The sequence below is a fragment of the Talpa europaea genome (assembly GCF_964194135.1).
Source record: "Talpa europaea genome assembly, chromosome: 11".
In the NCBI taxonomy this organism is placed as follows: Eukaryota; Metazoa; Chordata; class Mammalia; order Eulipotyphla; family Talpidae; genus Talpa; species Talpa europaea.
The window spans coordinates 20837142-20858731 of NC_140078.1; the positions used below are offsets into that span (position 1 = coordinate 20837142).

Below are 21590 nucleotides of genomic sequence, written 5' to 3' on the forward strand. Positions count from 1 at the left end.
GCTTAGCTGGAGCAAAGAGTGTGTAAAACAAGGATGGAATGTGATATTCACTGAGTGCTTACTCTATGTCAGGCACATGTGCTAGGTTTCACATATTCAAGGTTTAAGAAGAGGTAGGGGAAATGAGTTCAGAAAGGTAGCCTGAGTGTCATCATAGAGGACCTTGCAAAGCAAAATGCTGGTCTGAAAAGCAAAGTAGAATTTCACAAAGGAATCCCGTTTAACTCACAGTTCCTCCATCCTCTGCATATCCCTTCAAGAGACTCCGCTACAGAGAGAACGGGAGACCATGAGGTGACAGGAGGTTCATTCTTATTTTGAAATGGTGCTGGCAAGAAATCATCTGAAGTCCTGCCAGGGACCACTGATAAGGATAAACTTAAAGTTTCTTAACTATAGCCCACCTCTACTCATTCCTACCTAGTCTCCACGGATTCAAAAGCTTAAATCTGCTCACTGTAAGCCACAAGGTGGAGATGTCTGGCAGGGCAGAACTGAGAGGAAGTCATTTAGCCAGCCTAAGGTTACCATTAACACTTTGAGCCACTGCCTTGAGCTAATTTTTATGTTTGTTTTTTAAGTTTGGTTGAAATGTCACAAATGGAAAAATTAAGTAAAGCGCCCGGTTAGCCACAAGACTGGACACACCTGGCTGCAAACCCAGCAAAAGAAACTTACTTCATTAGTAGGAAAGGCAGAGAGTAAAATTTACATCTGAAATATGCCTGCACCAGGAGAAAGTGCTGAGGCCAAAGGCGCTGTCTGTTTTTACAGCTGTGTCAAGTCTTAGTTCTCTGCTCTTACCAACACTCAAGAGTGAGGCAAGGGCCCAAGGAAAAATGGTCTCCAACCTCTTCAGCTGCAACTCAGCTCACAAAGGTTTTTAAGAACCAGTTAATGAAATAAAACAAGACCAGATGAGGTGATATAATGAACTTTATTTCCACAGCTAATTTATGTTTAAATCCCAAATAATTTTTTTTAAAAACTCAGAACACTGAATTATTGATGTGATTTTGGTAACCTCAAATTTAACACTTGCTTTTTATATGTTTCGCTGATGATATATGAGTCTGCCTTATTTTTCACAATAATTGGTCTCCTAAAAGACTGATAAAAACCAAATTTCTGTAAAATGAAAATCCCCCCACCAAATGAAACCGTAATTCTAATTTCAAAGGTTTTCTTGATTCAAATTTCTGATTGATCATGACATCACAAGTGGTTCTCTTAGTTCTTGATCTTCCCCACACCAATCCCCTCAAGTAAATTAATGGACTATAAGAATTTTTTGGCATGAGAAAAATCACTACTACATTGGTCAGTCTTATAAATTCTACTCTTTATATGAGTTTTCTTAAAGATGTACATCTGGGATGCCAAGTAACACAGACAGATTTGCAAATTACCACCTTCAAATGACATATTTTCAAAGCTTGAAATCTGGAAATCATGCAACCCTCCCTGCTCCCCCACCTGCCACGTGCTTTTATTTTTTTAATGAAGAAACTGAAACACATAGGAGGAAAGACTTGCCAGCCAGGGTGAGAACCAGGTCAGACTGGCACCCTAATGTCACACTTTTCTCACTTGTCTCTAGGGACATGCCACATGTCCCTAATTTTCCTGTTTCTTTTCTTTAAAGTTACACACACAGAAGACTGAGACCTCCTGTATACACATACATACACACACACACACACACACACACACAATCTGACAGTCACACAACTCATATATAATTTTCTTACCCATATGAAGAGTATCCATACCATGAAATTGGAAAGAGAGGAATCAAGTCATTAATAGAAAAGCAATGTTATAATTCCCCACCTCTCCAAATCTCTATTATTTTTAAATTATCTCCTTCTATTTATAGTCTTTGTAACTAAACAAGAACTTGGCATGTCTCTTCATGAAAGCAAATTTAAGAGTCTGTACCTGGGATGTATTATGGATCACCTACAAATTTGCTATTCAGAGTATGTGTGGCCCTCTCCTATTCTTCCCCATTGGTGGCATTTTGCATCAGCAGAAAGCTTTTTAGAAATGTAGGTGCTCTGGCCTCACCTCAAACGTACTGATTCAAAATGTATATTTTAACAAGATCTCTAAGTGAACTGTAGGCACATTAAAAGTTTGAGAAACAGTGATCTAACATTTCCCTACAGGACAAGTGATATCTAGGACAATCCAGACAGAAAAAATAGATAAAATAGAGAGACAGGTAGACTAATTCCTTCGGAACCCTCTGGACTCTGGTCTCTGGACCAGAGACTAACAAATCAATTATTTATCTGATAAATAAGTTGACTTAAAGCACAATTCCGAAGACTGAAATTCAATTTATTCATTTATTCCACAAGTTATTTGTCCAGTGTTTATTGTATAAGTCAAAAAGTTGTGGATAAGAATCTTCCTGGCTTTATAAAATATACAGTGAAGTGGAAGGGACATTATAAAGTATCATAAGAGAGGTTCGAAGTGTTGAATACTGTAATGGAGATATACATGGAGGTCCAAAAGGAACTTCATTTGGGCAATTAAAAGGTTCCTGTGACCCAGGAGTCAGCAACCTGTGGCTCACTAAGCTATTCAGTTTGGGGATGGCTGTGGCTCTAATGGTCCAAATCCAGCAGAGTTTAGTCAACAGGGATAAGAAAAACCAGCTAACTCACCAAAGAGGTACTGAACATGGTAGTAAGTCAGGGCTTTGACTGTCCAAGGGGTACCACTAAGTCATCATTAAATGGGATGATTTGAGATTGCTAGCACCACCTTATTTATGTCCACTGTGTGCTGCCGCAGGGTTGGGGAGTAAGTACTTGAGGGCATGTGGAACACAATACTGGATGAATAGCTTAAAGTTGTTGATCCCACTATGGGCAACTAAGAGAGCAGAAAGACATGACAGTGGAACAAAAAGGAACCAAAGAGCACAATGACAAATATTGATTCTTTAAAAATGATGTTAATTCTGTTGGTAGCAGTTAAAATTTTGATGTATGTCATCATCATCATCATCTTAGCAAGAACAGAAATACCAAGCCAGTGGTGCCAGCGCAAGAAAGGCATGTAAATGTTAAAAAGATACCTAAAGGTGAACACACGTCCACTGTGCTTCCGTTCTCCCAAAAGCATGAGAATTTGAAAATACTGTCAACCCAGATTCTCAGTAGGCAACCAGCATGTCCATGATTTAGTCTCAAAGACTACAGACACATTAGAAAATAACTAAGGCGTGTGAAAATAATTACAATAAGTAAAAGTAAAACATGGGCAAAGATCTTCAGGCAGCATAAAAAGACATGTTAGAAGTCATGTTGTTGAGAGGGAAAAAAAGTGAATTTACGTTAAGGATATCATAAATTAATAAATACACACCAGGGCCTCCCTGGTGGTGCAAGGGGTTAAGACGCAACAAATGAAGCTATCGGCAGCCTCTACAGCACATGCTCAATCCCCAGCCAGGGAGTTACCACATGGCACAGCAGATCTCTCCTGACTCGCCCACTGCTCCCCTCAGCAGTGTATTTCAGTCGATTTGCCTGTTCTGTTCCCCACTCTGTCTCTGGTAAATCCTCTCACCACCCACACCTCTGGCCTATACCCCAGTTCTTGTATGCATAAATAAATCTTTTTTTTAAATAAATAAATATACAACAAAAAACAAAAAAACAAAAAACAATACTACCTACCTTCTACAGCTAACAGGGTAAGTCTTAAAAGACAAATACACAAGTGGAAAGACAGATTACTTCTTTAAAGGGGGGAATTGGCCACGACGGAGATTTATGATTAAAGGAATTTCAATCTTAGCTAAAATTTTCTTAATTAAAAAAAAAATTGTAAAGTAAAAACATTTAATATATGTTTAAAAAAGCCAAGATATAAAACAGTGTAATATGTATAAACCCATTCGTGTTGTGTTAAAAGAACATACATTTATACATTTGCCATCTCTTTTTTTGCCCCGCCCTATACATTCACATTTCTATAAAAAGAACTAGAAGGAAACATATCAACATTTTTAGCACATAGTTTATAGCTTCAATTCTACAACTTTACTCAGAAATAAAAAGTAAATACAGAAGCACAAAAATTCACTGGTCCATGTTTCTTTCTCTTTATCTGTTTTTTTTTTTACCCCACCACCATCACTTATATTCCCTGTCCCTTTCCTTCTCCCCTCCCTTAACTTCAGAGCCCTCAGTGTTTACTGATGGCCTCTGATTTTTTTTTTAAGATTTATTTATTTATTTATACAAGTACTGGGTACAGTTAGAAGCACGGGAGGGTAAGAGAATTCACCAGAGCCAGAGCAGGGAGCAGAACGGGCAGACTGATGAAGTACACTGCTGAGGGGAGCAGCGGGTGCAGCAGGAGGGGTCTGCGGGCCATGTGGGACCCTCACTGGTGGCCGTGGATTGAACCGGCCCTGCAGAGGCTGCAGGCAGCTTCGCAGCCCAGCACTCAACTGCTGCGCCACTGGGGAGGCCCCTCTGATATTTTAAAGTGTTTTACCTGTCAAATTGTCTACTATGTAAATGTCCAGTATTTGTTTTTATCCTTGTGACTTGCTTTACTACACATAAGCCTTGCAAATCCCCCTCTATTTTGAGAAACACATCAATTGTCAACAATGGTTATTTCTGGGGAGTTGAATTGGGGAGAAGACACTTTCTCTCAATAAATGCTTTTGTTTGATTTTTTATAAATGAGTATGACTTTTATAGCATATTTATAAACTTTGTTTACTTCTCTGTCTACATGGGAGAATTTTGCTCTGTAATGAGAAAAACCAAATAAACCCATTTTGTACCCCCTTCTAGTCGTTCTCATTTAAACACTCCCAAGCTGGAGAAAAACAAAATGGGAAAAGACAAGGGACTACATTTACTAAAACATTTTCTAGATATATAAAATACATGACGTACACAAAGGAAAGAATTATTCATGTAACATTATATTCTAATGTATTGGTTTCATTTTTCTATTGTCATCAATTTCTATTATATGTATACAATAAATTCCCCTTTCTCAGGTTAACTATTATAGTTCTAGTACATTTTCAGTGGATACCCTGCCAAAGTAGTCTAGGTAGTAAGTGATCAAGGAGCTTGTTTTTCAGATTCTGAGGACAATACAGGGTCTTTTATGCAAAGTAATTTAGAAAAAAGATTGATACATAAACATTGAGTTGGTATAGTGTCCTTAAACTGATTACTGCTTGATTTCCTCCACTTACTAAATCTACTCTTATCACCATGATTTGGGCTTTATAATACCAGCTCCATAAACAGGATGTCCTAACACTAACAAACCATGACAATGTAAAGCAAAGCGTCTGTGGCAAATCAGTTTTCATATAGGCAGAAGTGACTAGCAGAATAACCTCCTTATATTAGGCAGCATTTCACAGAAATCTGAAAGCAAGCCCATTCTAGAACAAATAAAACTTAAGTCAGGAAATCCCTCATTGGCATTTTTAAGGACCAAAATCTGGTAACACTCACTTACCCCCATGACTCTGCCACGTTGCTCAACATCCTCCCACATAAAATGAACTATGATACGACACATGTATTTCCCACTCCGGCCTTCCTGCTTCATTCGGACTAGACACATCCTAGGTGGGAAGAAGACAAAAGAGTCACTGACTGCATTTTTCATATCACATATTTCCACTGAAGGCCGGCTCATCTGATTTTAGCAGAATGCACAGAATTTAAAAAAAAAAAAAAACCACTGAAAGTGGTCTTATTTAAAAACAAAAAAATTTATTAAGGTATAACATAAATACTGTGAGGAACATAGAAAGTATATAATTAATTTTTACCTAATACATACCCCAATGCAAGCACTACCCAGATCAATTTATGAATTACTCAGAACATCACAGACGGCTTCCTCATATAGAAGGGGCTATATTTAGTTGTTAGAAGATAAGCCAAGTCTGAATCCTTCATATTACCGATAAAGAGAGAGATCCTAAAGAGAACATAATTTACTCAACATCAGAGTCAAGTCTATAACCATAGGTATTTTGCTGCATTGTCCAATACAGAAGGCACCAGTTACATGCACTTTAAATGCAGCTAGTTCAAACTGAGATGGTCTAACGTTTAGATTTCAAAGATTTACTTCAAGAAAAACAAATATAAGCATCTCAATTTTTCTATACTGCTTACATGTTGAAATATTTCAGATGTGCTAATAAATCCTATTAATAAAATTTTATTTTACTTTTAAAAATGGAGCTACTAAAAACTATTTAAATATATGATTTGCATTAATTTCTGTTGAATAGCACCTGTCCAGAACACAGATTACAGAAAGTAGTATGATTTCATCTGCACAATTATCAAAACTGTTTCTCCATTAAATATAAACTCCATTGAAAGCAAAGATCAAGTTGCATTTGTTGTTTGTTTGCTTGCTTGCTTGTTTTTAACCACTGTAATCTCCAGGATTTTGGTGAATATTCAATATATATTTGCTGAATAAATAAATGAATGACATCTCAGAGCCAAGTTAGTGCTCTTTCCCTCATACCACATTGTTTCTAATCAGCCCAAAGGGTTCTCTGCTTAACACCTTACAAAAGAATATAACAACTGTAAGATACAGTATATATACACAATAAAATACTATTCAATCATAAAAAAAATGAAATCATGTCATCTGCAACAACAGGGATGTAACTTCAGGAGATTGTACTAAGTGAAGTAAGTCAGAAGAACAACAAATTCTCTACTTTTTGAGGTCATCTTTTTCATCATTAAATCTTCAGACACTCCCCATTAGAAAGTTTTTTGCTTTCGATATTCAATGTGAGTAGTTCTTTCTCACTCAGTAAACCACCCATTGGTTCTTATACTAAGTCAAGCAATTAATTTGTATACTAACTCAACATAATCACTTTTCTATGATTTTAAGACAATGCTTTCATTTTTTCTCCAAGTTAAATATCTTCTAATTTTTCACCCTTTCCTCTTGTCTCTTAAAAGATAATGTTCAAAACTACTGATAGTATTCCAAGTAGAGTCTGGTCTGTGCTGAATAGAACAAGAAAGCACTTTGCACAATGAAGATATTGTATTTCCATTCCTCTATCTAATATCATATTAATTTTGGAGGCAACTCGGTCATCCTTCTGAACACATACTGTCAAGTCTGTAAGACTCTCTTACACATAGATATGCATGACTAACTTACCCTGTACCTCTACAGCTGTTCTTTTAGACCCAAATGTGGGACTGTAGATTTATCCCTGTTCAAATTTATTCCCTTAGATTCAGCTTATTTTTTAAAAAAGATTTATTTATTTATGCATACAATAGCTGGGGTACAGGCCAGAGATGCAGGGGGTGAGAGGATTCACCAGAGACAGAGTGGAGAACAGAACAGGCAGACTGAGTGAAATAAACTGCTGAGGGGAGCAGCGGGCAAGACAGGAGAGGTCTGCTGCGCCATCATGGCTATTCCCTGGCCGGCCGGGAACTCGTGCTGCAGAAGCTGCGGAAAGCTTCACAGTGTGGTGATTAACCTCTTGCATCACTAGGGAAGCCCTTCAGCTTTTTTTTTTTTTTTAGGATTTATTTATTCATGCATACAAGAACAGGGGTACATTCCAGATGCATAGGAGGGTGAGAGGATTCACCAGAGACAGAGTGGGGAACAGAACAGGCAGACTGACTGCCGAGGGGAGCAGCGGGTGAGACAGGAGAGGTCTGCCTCACCATGTGGGTATCTCCACGGCCAGCTGGGATCAAACCCATACTGCAGAGGCTGTGGACAGCTTCATAGCACTGCGCTCAACCGCCTGGGCCACCAGGGAGGCCCAGATTCAGCTTATTGAAATAGTCTGCTGAAGTATTTTTGGTTCATGATTGGGTCATTCAGCATATTTGCCTTCCTGACCAGCTTTTTGTCATCTGCAAATACGATAACTGTTTTCTTTTTTCATTCTTAGTCTTTAACAGAGATGTTGAGGCAGGTCAGGCTGGAATCATTCCATTATACCATGCTACTGCTAGTAGATTTAGTATGCAGGATTTATAGTGTGTAGAAATAGAATTGTCAGTTTAGACCAAATATTCCATAGTTATAGTAGGAATTGTCTTAAAGGTGAATAGTCCTATTGCAGCTGCTTAATAACTTTAATAACAAATCATAGAAATAAATATACCATGAGTGAAATCATGCAGTATTTGCCTGTTTCTAAAGGATGAATAAATGGTTGATAGGAACTCAGCTATCTGACAGAAGGTGATTCTATGATCTCTTATGTTCTTTCCAATATTGGGATTTGCTGATGCTGTGGTTCTAAATTTGTAACCTCTGAACTTAGTACCTAAGAAATAACACTTGTAACAATAAAAACAGGTCATGGAAAAAAAATTGGCTACCTTATAGGATATAGAGCATATTCCAAACAGAAACAGTCTGGGGAAAGTTCAGCAGTCCTTTTTCATAAGATTTTTCTTAATCAAATCACTCATGTCAGCCTCTCACCTGAAAAGACACTGTGTGTTTTGATGCTTAAGTGTCGTCAGAGGCCAATTCATCAACTGCAATAGTGAGGTAATGGAATTCTTCATTTATTTGAAAATTCTGTAGTTTGTTAATACACCTGCCCTCTGAGGTTTTAAAGGCACAGATTTTCTCAGACCATAAACTTACTAACTGTATCAACATGGGGTGAAGTGTTTTTTGTCTCACAGCACGGTTTATCCTATAACCATTACAGATAACAGTCAGTCAAATGGTTTTCTGATTTGAAAAGATAAAACAAAGATATGTTCAATTAACATTTAATTCACTCAATGAACATACACTGAGTTCCTACTGTGTAAGGTATATGTTTGAGTGCTGTGGGGATTAGATTGACAGCTAAAAAGAGCCCAGCTTCCAAGGAGCAGTTATTCTCCTAGGGAAGATAAAATAGGACATACAGAAATAGCTAAAAGATAGGCAAGTGACTCAGGAGAACCACAAAGTGCAATGGAGTTTCAGAAAATTACTTTTGGCTCAGTGGGATCAGAGAAATTTCATGGAAAATGAAACTTGGTGGGCCTCCCTGGTGGCGCAGCGGTTGAGCGCTGGGTTGCGAAGCTGCCCGCGGCCTCTGCGGCGCCGGTTCGATCCCCGGCTGCTCCCCGGCCACCGGAGGAGGGTCCCACATGGCGCGCAGACCTCTCCTACTGCCCGCTGCTCCCCTCAGCGGTGTACTTTGGTCCTTCTGCCTGCTCTGCTCCCCGCTCTGGCTCTGGTGAATTCTCTCACCCTCCCGCGCTTCTGACTGTACCCAGTGCTTGTATAAACAAACAAACAAAAATAAATAAATAAATAGATAAATAGATAAATAAATAAAAACGCCTCTATTAAAAAAAATTAAAAAAAAAAAAAGAAAATGAAACTTGGTACCTGGGGCTTGGAAAGATGAGCTGAAGTTTGGCAGATAGAGACAAAAGACAAAAAGAATTTCCACCAGATGGAACACTATGAGCAATAGCAGGACCACAGAGAAGCTCAGCAATGTAAAGGAATGATAAATACCTAGATTTTGTGGTAGGGTAGGTATAGGAAACAGAAGACCAGAAAGGTCATGAGGACCTATGAAATACCATGCTAAAAAGTCTGAACTTTTTTCAGTAGACAGTGGAGAGCCATGTTTTCTAAAGAGAGTAATAAGATCAGCATCTTTGCACTGAGAGGAGATGAGTCCCTGAGAAGTTAACCCTTTCTTCTCAGATTCAACACTATAATTAAATGATAATATTATCACCAGGGTTGGAAAATGACAAATTTAGTGAACATTTACTTTGTAGAACTATGATATTCAGAATAGTCTGAAATATAAACTAAAGTGTGCACCTGCCTTTTGAGAGATATGCAACCAGAAGAGTTTGTTTTAATCTGCACCTAATTTTATTGATTTTCTAAGCTTAGAAAATAAGGATTTAAACCTACTAAATGAAAGGAGGGCAAATTCTAATTACTCCAAAAACCTTGTACCTTGTTAATTCACAATGAATTGCTGCAAAATGCTTTCATAAAGCTGTATAGTAAATTTCATCACATATATCTAAAGTTATATAATCAAAACAAAGAATCAGCATTTTCATCAACAGCAAGTGTACTGGAAATTCCCAAGAGTTCTACTGGGAAAATAAAATTCTGATCCACAGGGCTATTCAATCACCAGCACCATATTCAACTAACTAAAAATTCAACTAATTTTTACCATGAGATTGTGAATTGAATTCTTTAGGAATGAATGACAGAAAAGTAGTCATGTTGTAAAGAACCTTTATATTTGCCCTCTATAAAGAAAAAGCAGAGCTTAAGGCTAGGGCCCACATCTTAGACAGTTAGCTGCCTAAAATATCCAGAGCAGAAATTGAAGGTCAACTCTTAGGCCATTTGACTGAGGCCTACACAATCAATCTACTCCTTTGTTTAATAACTGTTTTGACTAGGTAACACATAAATTGTAATAAAAAATGAAGCCTTCTTTCTAATGGTATCCCGCCATCACCCAGTCCTCCTTCTAAGACAATTAGCAGTTTCTTAGGAATCCTTCCACATAAAATCTTTTTTAAAAAAGAGGGCCTCCCTGGTAGTGCAGCAGTTGAGCGCTGGTTTGCGAAGCTGCCCACAGCCTCCGCGGCGCCGGTTCGATCCCCGGCTGCCTCCCGACCACTGGAAGAGGGTCCCACATGGCCCGCGGACCTCTCCTGCCGCCCGCCGCTCCCCTCAGCAGTCTACTTTGGTCCTTCTGCCTGCTCTGCTCCCCACTCTGGCTCTGGTGAATTCTCTCACCCTCCCACATTTCTGACTGTACCCAGTACTTGTATAAAATAAATAAATCTTTAAAAAAAAAAAAGATTTATTTATTTATTTATACAAGAACCAGGGTACAGACCAGATGTGCGGGAGGGTGAGAGGATACACCAGAGACAGAGTGGGGAACAGAACAGGCAGACTGACGAAATACACTGCTGAGGGGAGCAGCAGGAGAGACAGGAGCGGTCTGCTGAGTCATGTGAGACCCTCGCTGGCTGGCCGGTATCAAACCAGCACTGTAGAGGCTGCGGACAGCTTCACAATGCTGCACTCAACCGCCTGCGCCACCAGGGGAGGCCCCACACATTATCTTTTATATAACAATAACTTCTTTCCCCCACATTTTTCACAATGGTAACATTCTACACAAAGTACTGAGAAAATACTTAACAGACCTGCTACAAAAGGATGGAGGTAAAGAAACCTCTACTTCAACTCATCCACAGGTGATTCATCCACAGGTATCATAACCATCCCAGGGGCATCTGTTTTAGAGGTAATAGAGGTAATAGATTTCCACTGATTTATTTAGCAATTACCAGAGTAACATCTGATCTAGGCTGAATTCCTCTTATCCAGATTTTTTTTTTCCTATTCTAAAAATGACTAAGAAATAAGAAGAAAACAAAACAGAACACCTTTAATAGCAAAAAAAGGGACAAGTGCTATAATTAACAGCTAACACAAATATGTGCCAGACACTGCATTAAGTAATTTACATGCAGTATTTTATTTAATCCTTACAACCCTATATGGTTAATAGTTTTACTGTCACTATTTCATAACTCAGAAAAACTTAGTTTATAGAATTACAAACCTAATGTTAAAGCTGAGATCTGAAAACAGACAATCTAATTCCAGGGTCATACTGAGTTTTTCAGCTCCTTTAATGACTAGAACAAACCTCCAGAATCCACTCACTCTATTTGTTATTTAATCCTTACAAGGGCAGTAATTTAAGTCTGAGAACTGGCATTATATTAGAAACAGGATATAAGAAGGGAAAAGACTGGTTAACTCAAGACAAGCAAACCTACAACAGCAAAAAATAACTGCTAGTAGCATGGAAGGAAAGGGAAAAATAAAATTTATTTAAAATTGACCCCCAAAATTAGTTTTCTGAAGTCTTTGGGTTTCTCTATGTATATTAACATATCTGCAAATAGTTTTCTTCTTTCCCAATTTAGACTCCTTTTATAGCTCTCTCTTACCTAACTGCTCCAGCTGGGAACTTTTTTGTGTATGTAGAAGAACTGGGGTGTAGGCCAGAGGCACGGGGGGGGGGGGGGGAGGTGAAAAGATTCACCAGAGACAGAGTGGGGAGCAGAAAAGGCAGATTTTACTGAAATACAATTTTTTTTTAAAAAAGATTTATTTATTTATTTAATTTTATAAGCACTGGGTACAGTCAGAAGTGCAGGAGGGTGAGAGAATTCACCAGAGCCAGAGCGGGGAGCAGAACAGGCAGACTGACGAAGTATACTGCTGAAGGGAGCAGTGGGCGCAGCAGGAGAGGTCTGCGCGCCATGTGGGACCCTCACTGATGGCTGGGGATCAAACTGGCACTGCAGAGGCTGCGGGCAGCTTCGCAGCCCCGCACTCAACCACTGCACCACCAGGGAGGCCCTGAAATACAATTCTAAGGGGACCAACTGGTGAGACAGAAGAGGTCTGCTGCACCACATGTGGGTTAGCTCTCTGGTCGGGGATCAAAATCAGACTGTAGAGGTGACAGTGCTGAGACTTAACACCTAGGCCAGCAGGGAGGTTCCCACCAGCTAGGACTTCTTATATGTTAAATAGTAATGGTGAGAGTGGACATCCTTGTTTTCTACCAGATCTTAGTAGAAAGGCTTTTAGCTTTCACCAATGAAAATGATAATAGCTGTGGGGTATGCCATATATCACTTTTGTTATGTTAAGATACATTCCATTTATCCCCAATTTTTCAAGGGTTTTTACCATAAGTGGATGCTGACTCTTATCAAATGTTTTCTCGGCATCTATTGATATGATCATATGGTTTTTACTTTCCTTTTTGTTGATGTGGTGAATTACATTGATTTTTGGATGTTGAATCAACTTGTGTTCCTGGTATAAATCCCACTTGGTCATGGTGTATATATAATCTTTTTTAATGTATTGTTGGATTCAATTTGCCAAGATTTTATTGAGGATTTTTGCATCTGTGTTCACAAAAGAGAGTAGTTTTCTTTCTTTGTATTGTCTTTGTTTGGTTTTGATAGTACCATGTTGTTGGCCCTATAAAATGTGTTTGGAAGTATTTCTTCTCTATTTTTTGAAGGAATCTGAGCTATTAGTTCATCTTTGAACATTAAAACAACAAACCAGTTCAGCAAAGTGATAGGATACATAATCAACACAAAAAAAAAGTTGCTTTCTTATATACAAACAATGAAGTAGAAGAAACTAAGAAAGCTATCCCATTTACAATTTCACCAAAAAGAATTAAATATCTGGGAATAAGCATAACAAAGGAGGTGAAGAACCAATACAAGGAAAACTATAAACATTGTTAAAAGGAACAGAAGACACAAAAAAAGGGAAAGATATTCCCTGCTCGTGGATAGGAAGAATTAACATTTTCAAAATGGCCATTCCTCTCAAAGCAACTTACAGATTCAATGCAATCCTAATAAAAATCCTAATGTCATCCTTCAAAGAAACAGAACAAATTATTACTTATATTCATATGGAACCACAGAAGACCCTGAACAGCCAAAGTTCTCCTGACTAAAAAGGAAAACAATGGAGACATCATACTTCCAGATTTCAAGCTATATTATAAAGTCATAATAATTAAAACAGCATAGCACTGGAACAAACCAGACACACAGGCCACTGGAATAGAACTGAGAGTCCAGAAATAAAACCACATTTATGACCAACTAAGCTATGACAAAGGAGTGAAGTACATGCACTGGAACAAGGAAAGTCTCTTAAATAAATGGTGTTGGGGAAATTAGACTGCCACATGCAAAAGAATGAAAGTAGATCCCGATCTCACACCATATACAAAAAGACCTGAAACCATAAAATACACAAAAGAAAACATAGGCAAAACACTCCATGACATAAACTGCAGAAACATCTTTGCAGCAAGGAAAACAAAGGAGAATATAAACAACTGAGACTACATCAAACTAAAAAGCTTCTGTACAGCAAAAGAAACAGTAACCAAAATGAAGAAGCACCCTAAATGGGAGAAAATATTTTCACACCAGACAAGGACTGATAGCAAAGATCTACAGAGAGCTCATATAACTGAAAAAAAACCAACAACCCAATCAAAAAATGGAGAGAATAGTTAAATAGGCACCTCTTCAAGGAAGAAAGTAATTGACAATCATTAATTGGCATATGAAAAAATCTTCATCATCACTTCTCATCACAAAAAAAAAAAAAACAGAAACAATGCTGGTAAGGGTGTGGAGAAAAAGGAACCCTCTTACACTGTCAGTGGGAATGTAAACTGGCACAGCTGCTATGGAAGAAGTGTGGAGGTTCCTCTAAAGACTGAAAATGAACCTGTCATATGACACAGGTATGGACACAAAGGTATCTACTCCTAGGTATCTACCCAAAGATACAAAACACTAATTCAAAAAGAAAACTCAATTCCCATATTTAGAGCAGCACTATTTACAACAGCCCAGATATGGCAACAACCTAAATGTCCCAGGATAGATAAGTAGATCAAGAAGATGTGGTATATACACACAATGGAATACCACTCAAAGATCAAAAAAGATAAACTCATGCTATTTTTGGGAATTGGATGGAACTGGAAGGGATTATACCAAATGAAATAAGCCAGAAGGAGAAAGATAAATACTAGATGGTTTCACTTATATATGGAATATAAATAATTCAAACAAAGGAATAAAGACAAACTTTAAAACTGACCCTTGAAAGTTGAGCATAGATTTGAACATGTAAAGTGGTGGAGGGCTGGGGGGGGGGGAAGAGAACACGATGGACTATGGTGGAAGATTATGGGACCTTGATGGTGGGAGAACTTTGGTGAACCACACCTGAGAAAAGAAATCCTATATTGGGAAAAAATTAAAAAGGATGTAAATAATGGTGATTCGTTCAAAATATTAAATAGATATATATAATTAATCAACAAATAAAAAATAAAAAGACCCAAAAATTAGCCCAGCAATTCAATAAGGAAGATATACCGGTTACCTATAAGTCAAAGAAGATAGCCTGGCCAAAAACAGTTAAGAAATATTAGACCCGGGCCTCCCTGGTGGCACAAGAGGTTGAGACTGCACTATGAAGCAATCCACAGCCTCTGCAGCATGAGTTTGATCCCTGACCGGCCAGGGAGAAACCCACATGGTGCAGCAGACCTCTCCTGTCTCGCCCGCTGCTCCCCTCAGCAGTGTATTTCAATCAGTCTGCCTGTTCTGGTGAGTCCTGAACAGGTCTGGTGAGACCTGTTCCCCGCTCTGTCTCTGGTGAGTCCTCTTACCCCCCGCATCTCTGGCCTATATCCCAGTGCTTGTATGCATAAATAAATAAATCTTAAAAAAAAAAAAAAGAAATATTAGACCCTCCTGAATCATCTAGAAAAGGCTAAGGTATGTTGGAAGGTGAAAGGAAAACAAGTAAAACAAGTTCAAAATGGTAACAAAAACAAAGATTTGATCATTCTGGTACCCACTGGAAAACAAAGCCAACACTTGATATAGGCTCGGATGATACAATAATTTTTTAATTATTAGGTAACCATTCTACAACAATTGAGGATACTAGGTTAAAAAGAGAATAGCTCTATTTTCATTTATATCATGGTTGCAATTCTCATAAATGCTTAAATTAAATGTTAAGAGGTAAAATTATATTTTGTTACTGATTCAATTTCATAATTTCAAAGCTCTGGGTGGACCTCCCTGCTAAAACATAATAAAAATTACCCTTAAGAGTACAAAATAGGGCCTCCCCAGTGGCGCAGCAGTTGAGCGCTGGGTTGCAAAGCTGCCCGCAGCTTCTGCAGTGCTGGTTCGATCCCTGGCTGCTCCCTGGCCACCAGAGGAGGGTCCCACGTGGCGCGCAGACCTCTCCTGCTGCCCGCTGCTCCCCTCAGCAGTGTACTTCGGTCCTTCTACCTGCTCTGCTCCCCACTCTGGCTCTGGTGAATTCTCTCACCCTCCCGCGCTTCTGACTGTACCCAGTGCTTGTAGAAATAAATAAATCTTTAGGAAAAAAAAAAAAGAATACTAAATAAACTTTAAAAATAGACAATTTTGTTAGGAACCTAAAACTGCTCTTAAAAAAAAAAACCTATAAAGACTTTTAAAAAAGAGACAATTCAGCAATAAATGATTCTTGTATTAAATAATCATTAAGAAGTATTTGCTAAACACCTACTCTAAATAGAGACTTAATCTGCATAATAAACTACTTTCTGTTTCAGAGCAATCCCATTTGTTTCCTTCCAAATTTAATGATGTTCTTAAACCACAATTTATTATTGAGGTTTTAAACTTCACAGTACTGTCCTTGTCTCTTAGTCATTCCAGTGGCTCATAAATAATACTGATCTCTTTTACATATAAGGAAAGCAAATAATCCGGCTAGCAAAGTAAAAGAAAAAAAGTGTTCAGCCTTAGTCTGATGGCTCTCTATTATCTCTAAAAGGCAAATGGAGAGACAGGAGAAAGGAGACAAAAGATTCACTGACTAGGAATCTCAAAAAAATAAAGGGCTAAGATATAAACTCTGCCTTATGGCAAATAATTATTATCACTTATTAGTCCTCTAATATGAGATTTGTCACCATAAGATGCATCTGCATGCACTGTCTAGCATAACTATCCCCATTTCATAGAAAAAAAAAACTGATGCTCTGAGAAGATTAAGTACTTAAGGCTGCAAGGTATAAAGGGGCTGAAATGAAGTCCCCTTTTTGTCTCAAGCCACAGTCTCCCAGGACAGTATCAGTATCAGCTGTTACCCCCATTCTGTAACAGCACAGCACAGAGTCTCTTCCTGCTAAATCAGACAGGAAGAATGACAACACTACTGCCCACAGAGTTCAAAGGAACAAGAGTTTCCTAGCATGCTTAAATCTGGGAGGGAAGAATTCTTGTTATTCCTGATGCTGACCTCCTGCCATGTATTGGCAGCTCTAAGCATCCTGTCTTACTTGCTGTTTGGGCCTTCGAAAAAATGCCAGTTGTGTTTTGGCTTTGTATTGCCCTTATGGTAGTTTGGTAGTTTATTAGCTGTTCTGAATGGATCTGATTTTGAATTCAATGAAGACTAGTGGGCACTCAGGCAGGTTTGTCACTCTGGCTGCTAGAGGGGACTTTCACATAGCTTGTTTCCCTTACTCTGCCATCAGTTAAGGCCAAGAAAGCAGAGCCTACATGGCCACACTAAAGCTTCAGCAGTGTGTAATGAATGAGCTTATTTATTTGTGAGCTGGCATGCTAACCCTTTCCTCAGGCTATCTCTACCTGGTTTCCTAAACTCCCTCCCCACAAAGGGCCATAGGACAGTCAGTGGGCAAACAGACAAATGGAGTAAGGCACTTCCTGAAGCCATCACACCTGACCGTAAGTCTCCTCCAAGAGCTACACCTGGCCTGTGGCCTGCCTGTCAGATCCACTATGAAGAACAAGCTCCTGGACAGCAGGTACCAGTGCTCTTAGGTTATGCAATGGTAAATATTGCTGCATAGACCTTTGGTTTGGACAAAAAAGCTACATGTGTGGGTGTTTAAACAGAGGAACTCTGGCTGGGGGAGGGAGAAAGAGGATGTGCACATGGCCAGGGCTCACCATATACAGATCTGGAGCTGCTGGAATCTGGCCTGTGCTCGAAAGCCTTTCAGCTACATCAAAACTGCTGCAGTGGTTTTAAAGAGCCCCCTTGCAAAGGCTGAGAATGTCTGCCAACACAGTTCTCTGGACTGAGACTGGAACCAGTCTGCTTCCAACCCTTCCCATCTCTACACTGTACTTCCTTCACTTCTTTCCCAGAGACTTCTTCCCCCAGGCTAACAAAAACATTCCAGTGTTTCCCCCATCTTTAAATCAAAACAAGTAACAAAATGCTTCCCTAGTGATTGTCCTATCACCTTTCTTTCTCGCTTGGAACATCCTAAAAAGTAATTCCCTCCTATTAACTCCTCAAGAACCCAGGCCTCTGGTTCTAGTATCTAGAGTTTGAAACATCCCCAGGCAGAACCCTTCCCTGTGCTCCCATAAAGACAGCATTTATCATCCTGAACTATTTTCAGGGTTATGTGCTGCCTCTTCTAGGACATGGACAGCAAGTGCCAAGAATCACAGTTTCATATAGTTGATGATCCATGCTCTGTTGTTTATATATAGGGAAAGAAACCCCCAGGACCCCATGAGCACCAAAAGGGACACTCAGGTAGGAAGCAAATGTTGCAGAAAGGGCAGTTGACACAGTTAGCTTTGGATTTAAGTCTTTAACCCTCCATTACTGATAAATGGATGTCAAATTCCTTCAACTTGCTGAAAACCATCTCCCTATTTGTAAAACATGGAGACTGAACTAGAGTTGTGCTATTAAAACTATATTCTGAGTTTCCAGGAACTGGAGAATGGTCCCAAACCAGTGGGCACGTTGTGAAGACCTGAAGTGAGCAGGTTATTCCTGCTTTTTCAACCCAAGTAACAGTCCTTTTATCTGTTCACATATTGTGGCTGAGCCAAAAGTTTCCTTTTTAAAAAAGGGCCTTCATAAAGATGCCAGTTGTGTTTTGGCTTTGTTTCGCCCTTATGGTAGTTTATTAGCTGTTCTGAATGGAACTGATTTTTAATTCAATGAAGACTAGGGGGCACTCAGGCAGGTTTGCTGGTAAGAAGCTTGAAAACTACAAGGTCCCTCTACCTGGAAAGCTTTTTCATCCCTGTTTTGAGTTGTTAACTTTTACTCATTTTTCAGGTGTCAGTTTAAATGTGATCTCTTCAGGGGCCTCCTGATGGGGGAAGGCGTTAAGTCTCAGCACTACTATCAAGCTATGGCCAGCCACTGCAGCACGAATTCGATCCCTGTCCAGGGAGCTGACCTACATGGTGCAGCAGACCTCTCCTGCCTCGCCCACTGCTCCCCTCAGCAGTGTATTTCAGTAGATCCACCTGTTCTGCTCCCCACTCTGTCTCTGGTGAATCCTTTCAACCCCCTCCCACCCTATACCTCTGGCCTATATGCCCCAGCTCCTGTATGCATAAATAAGTCTTTTTAATAAATAAATAAGTGTGATTTCTTCAGTGAAGCTTTCCCTGAGTGATGCACCCCTCCAACTAAATAATGTGCTCCTCATCTACCACAAAGTCCTATTATTTCCTTTCCAGTTGCATTTTATTAATGATTTATCTAATATCTTTCTCTACATTCTAGTCCTATGAACAAAGGGAACAAAACTGCTGAATACTATAGGCTCAATTAGAGAATAAATGCTATAACTTTATGGCTTAAGTAGGTACCTAACTAAGTAATAAATAGTATTAATGTTAAATATTATTAGTATTAATATTTAGTTACATACTTCAGTAGTTTCAATTTTAACAAAGAAAACAACTTAATACTTCTAGTAACCCAGACCCACACTTGAATTTCCTCTCGACCATGTACTAACTGATTCTTTGGACAAGTTCTCTGGCTTCTCTAAGTCTCTAATCCCTCGTATGTAAAACAGGAAAAAAGTAATTGTAATAATGTGTAAAATAGTATATGCAATGAACATAAGATATGTATAGGACCCAGTAGTTATTATATTTATGATACAATTGACTTTGAAATAATTTCTAAAAATACAGGCTGCATTTTATTCCCTCTCCACTCCATCTCTATCATAGGCAGATTCTAATTATATTTATTCCATTCTGTTTTCTAAAATTCATTTCTGCATCTACAAGGTGCTAATGTTCCATGAAAAATTTTAACAGGAGAGTGTCTACAAATTTATTAATACCAACATATATTCCAGTACATACATCTCACCATGTAGGGAAACTTTTAAATAGGAGCAATTTTGCTGCTCCTCACTAACAGGCAGCATCTAGGACCCTTCCAACTGCAAAAGGAGCCAAATCAGATGTGAAGCATTAATTATTTAATAAACGTTTATTGACGTAAACAAAGTAAGACATGGTACTGAAGGGAAGAAATATCTTTTTTGTATCTTTCCAGAAAGATAGTAAAAATAATTACTGCTCTCAATAAATTCACCATCCACAGGAAGAGTGACAGATTTGATAAAGTAAAAAATGTTATATAGAGGTGCTATAATACAGATGTCCAAAACACAAAGGGAACACAGAAAAACTAACTATGCTTTCAGGAGAAGGGAAGGTTTCAAAGAAGAGATGGTATCAGAATCGATACTGAATGAAAAACAGCAGTTTCTCAATTGGAGAGAAGGAAGGTCCTTCTCGGGAGAAGAAAATTTTGTACAGAAGACTTGATATTTCTAGTGTATTAGTTCTGCTTTTCCTTGTAGAGGAGGAAGTAGTGGTGGCAGTGGTGCCTAGAATGGCAATAGGTAAGACAAGTAAAGGCTGCATATCTGGTGAGGTATGCATGCTATGCTAATAAATTTATACTTTATCCTGAAAACAGTGGTGACTATTAAGAAGTGTACTCATGTATGTATGTACTGAGTACAATTTATGTACATACAGTGTATGTATGTACTGTATGCAATTTATATTAAGAAGACTGTTGGTACACAGAGGAAAAAGTTGAAGGCTAAAGACCAATTTTCAGATATTGTTGTTAGTAACCCATGTAATCAGTTTATTGAGAGACATCTTGAATTTCTGTTTAAAATTCAAATGAAATAGATAATATCTGAGATTATCTGACAGCGTAAGGATAATTTTTATAAAACTTTTATATCAGATACATATGTATGACCTAGGTCAAAAAGTAAAAGGTATTTATGGGTTCACTTTGAGTTGGTGACTGGTGACTGACCAGATGAAGGAGTGAAGGGAAAAGTCAAGGAGGACGCCCAGGTGTCTGGTGTAGGCGCCTGAATGGATCGCAATGCCACTGTCCAAGACAGGGAACAGAGGAGACAGCCTGCTTTTATCAAGTGCACGTGAGAAAGCAATCTCTCTCAACATTCTTTCAGTGGCCACAGGCAACACTAATTATTCAGCAAAGACAAAGGACATACAGTCATTGCAGATTCAAGTTTATATGAATTGATAAGGGCACCTTAGGCAGTGGAGGGGTTCCAGAACTAAATCCCAAACCACAGAAAAACTGCAACTAGAGAAAGCAGACAGGGTAAGAGAAACAACACTGCTCAGAGAACTAACAGAATGTAAGAAATCCTGTCTCTACTCTAATAAGAGTCAATAGAGAATCATCACCCTAGGGAACTCAAGCATCTTTCTAGACAGACCACTGACAAGGTATTCTGTTTATTAGGTTTTGGTTGTTTTGGAGAGTGGGGGTGAGAGGAGTCTTTCTACTTTTATGACTTCTTTCTAAGTGTTCCCCCATCTCTTCCTCACACTACCACCTACAGGAGGTATTTCAGTCCTCTACATCTCTAGCAAGTCCAGTGAGTTCTGTAATACTATAAAATATCTAGCCCTCAGTTACCCTCTTAGAGCTTCAGCCTAAGAGAACAGGGCTAGAAGAACACAGCTTCCCTACTGACTTGGGATGGAATTTTTAGTCCTCCCAACACCCTCTACTCCTTAGCAGAAGGC

The 21590-nt window shown here is 38.8% G+C and overlaps 1 protein-coding gene across 4 annotated transcripts in view; it reads right to left on the reverse strand.

The window, feature by feature from the left end:
• The window catches only part of UQCC1 (ubiquinol-cytochrome c reductase complex assembly factor 1), a gene marked incomplete at both ends in the record, with an annotated part of 102633 nt that overhangs the window by 41390 nt on the left and 39653 nt on the right, over window positions 1–21590 (reverse strand). For all 4 annotated transcript variants that reach the window (XM_084246477.1, XM_084246475.1, XM_084246476.1 and 1 more), the window contains one exon: window positions 5521–5629. In XM_084246477.1, coding sequence (XP_084102603.1) covers window positions 5521–5629 — 109 coding nt within the window. The remainder of the gene's footprint in view (window positions 1–5520; window positions 5630–21590) is intronic.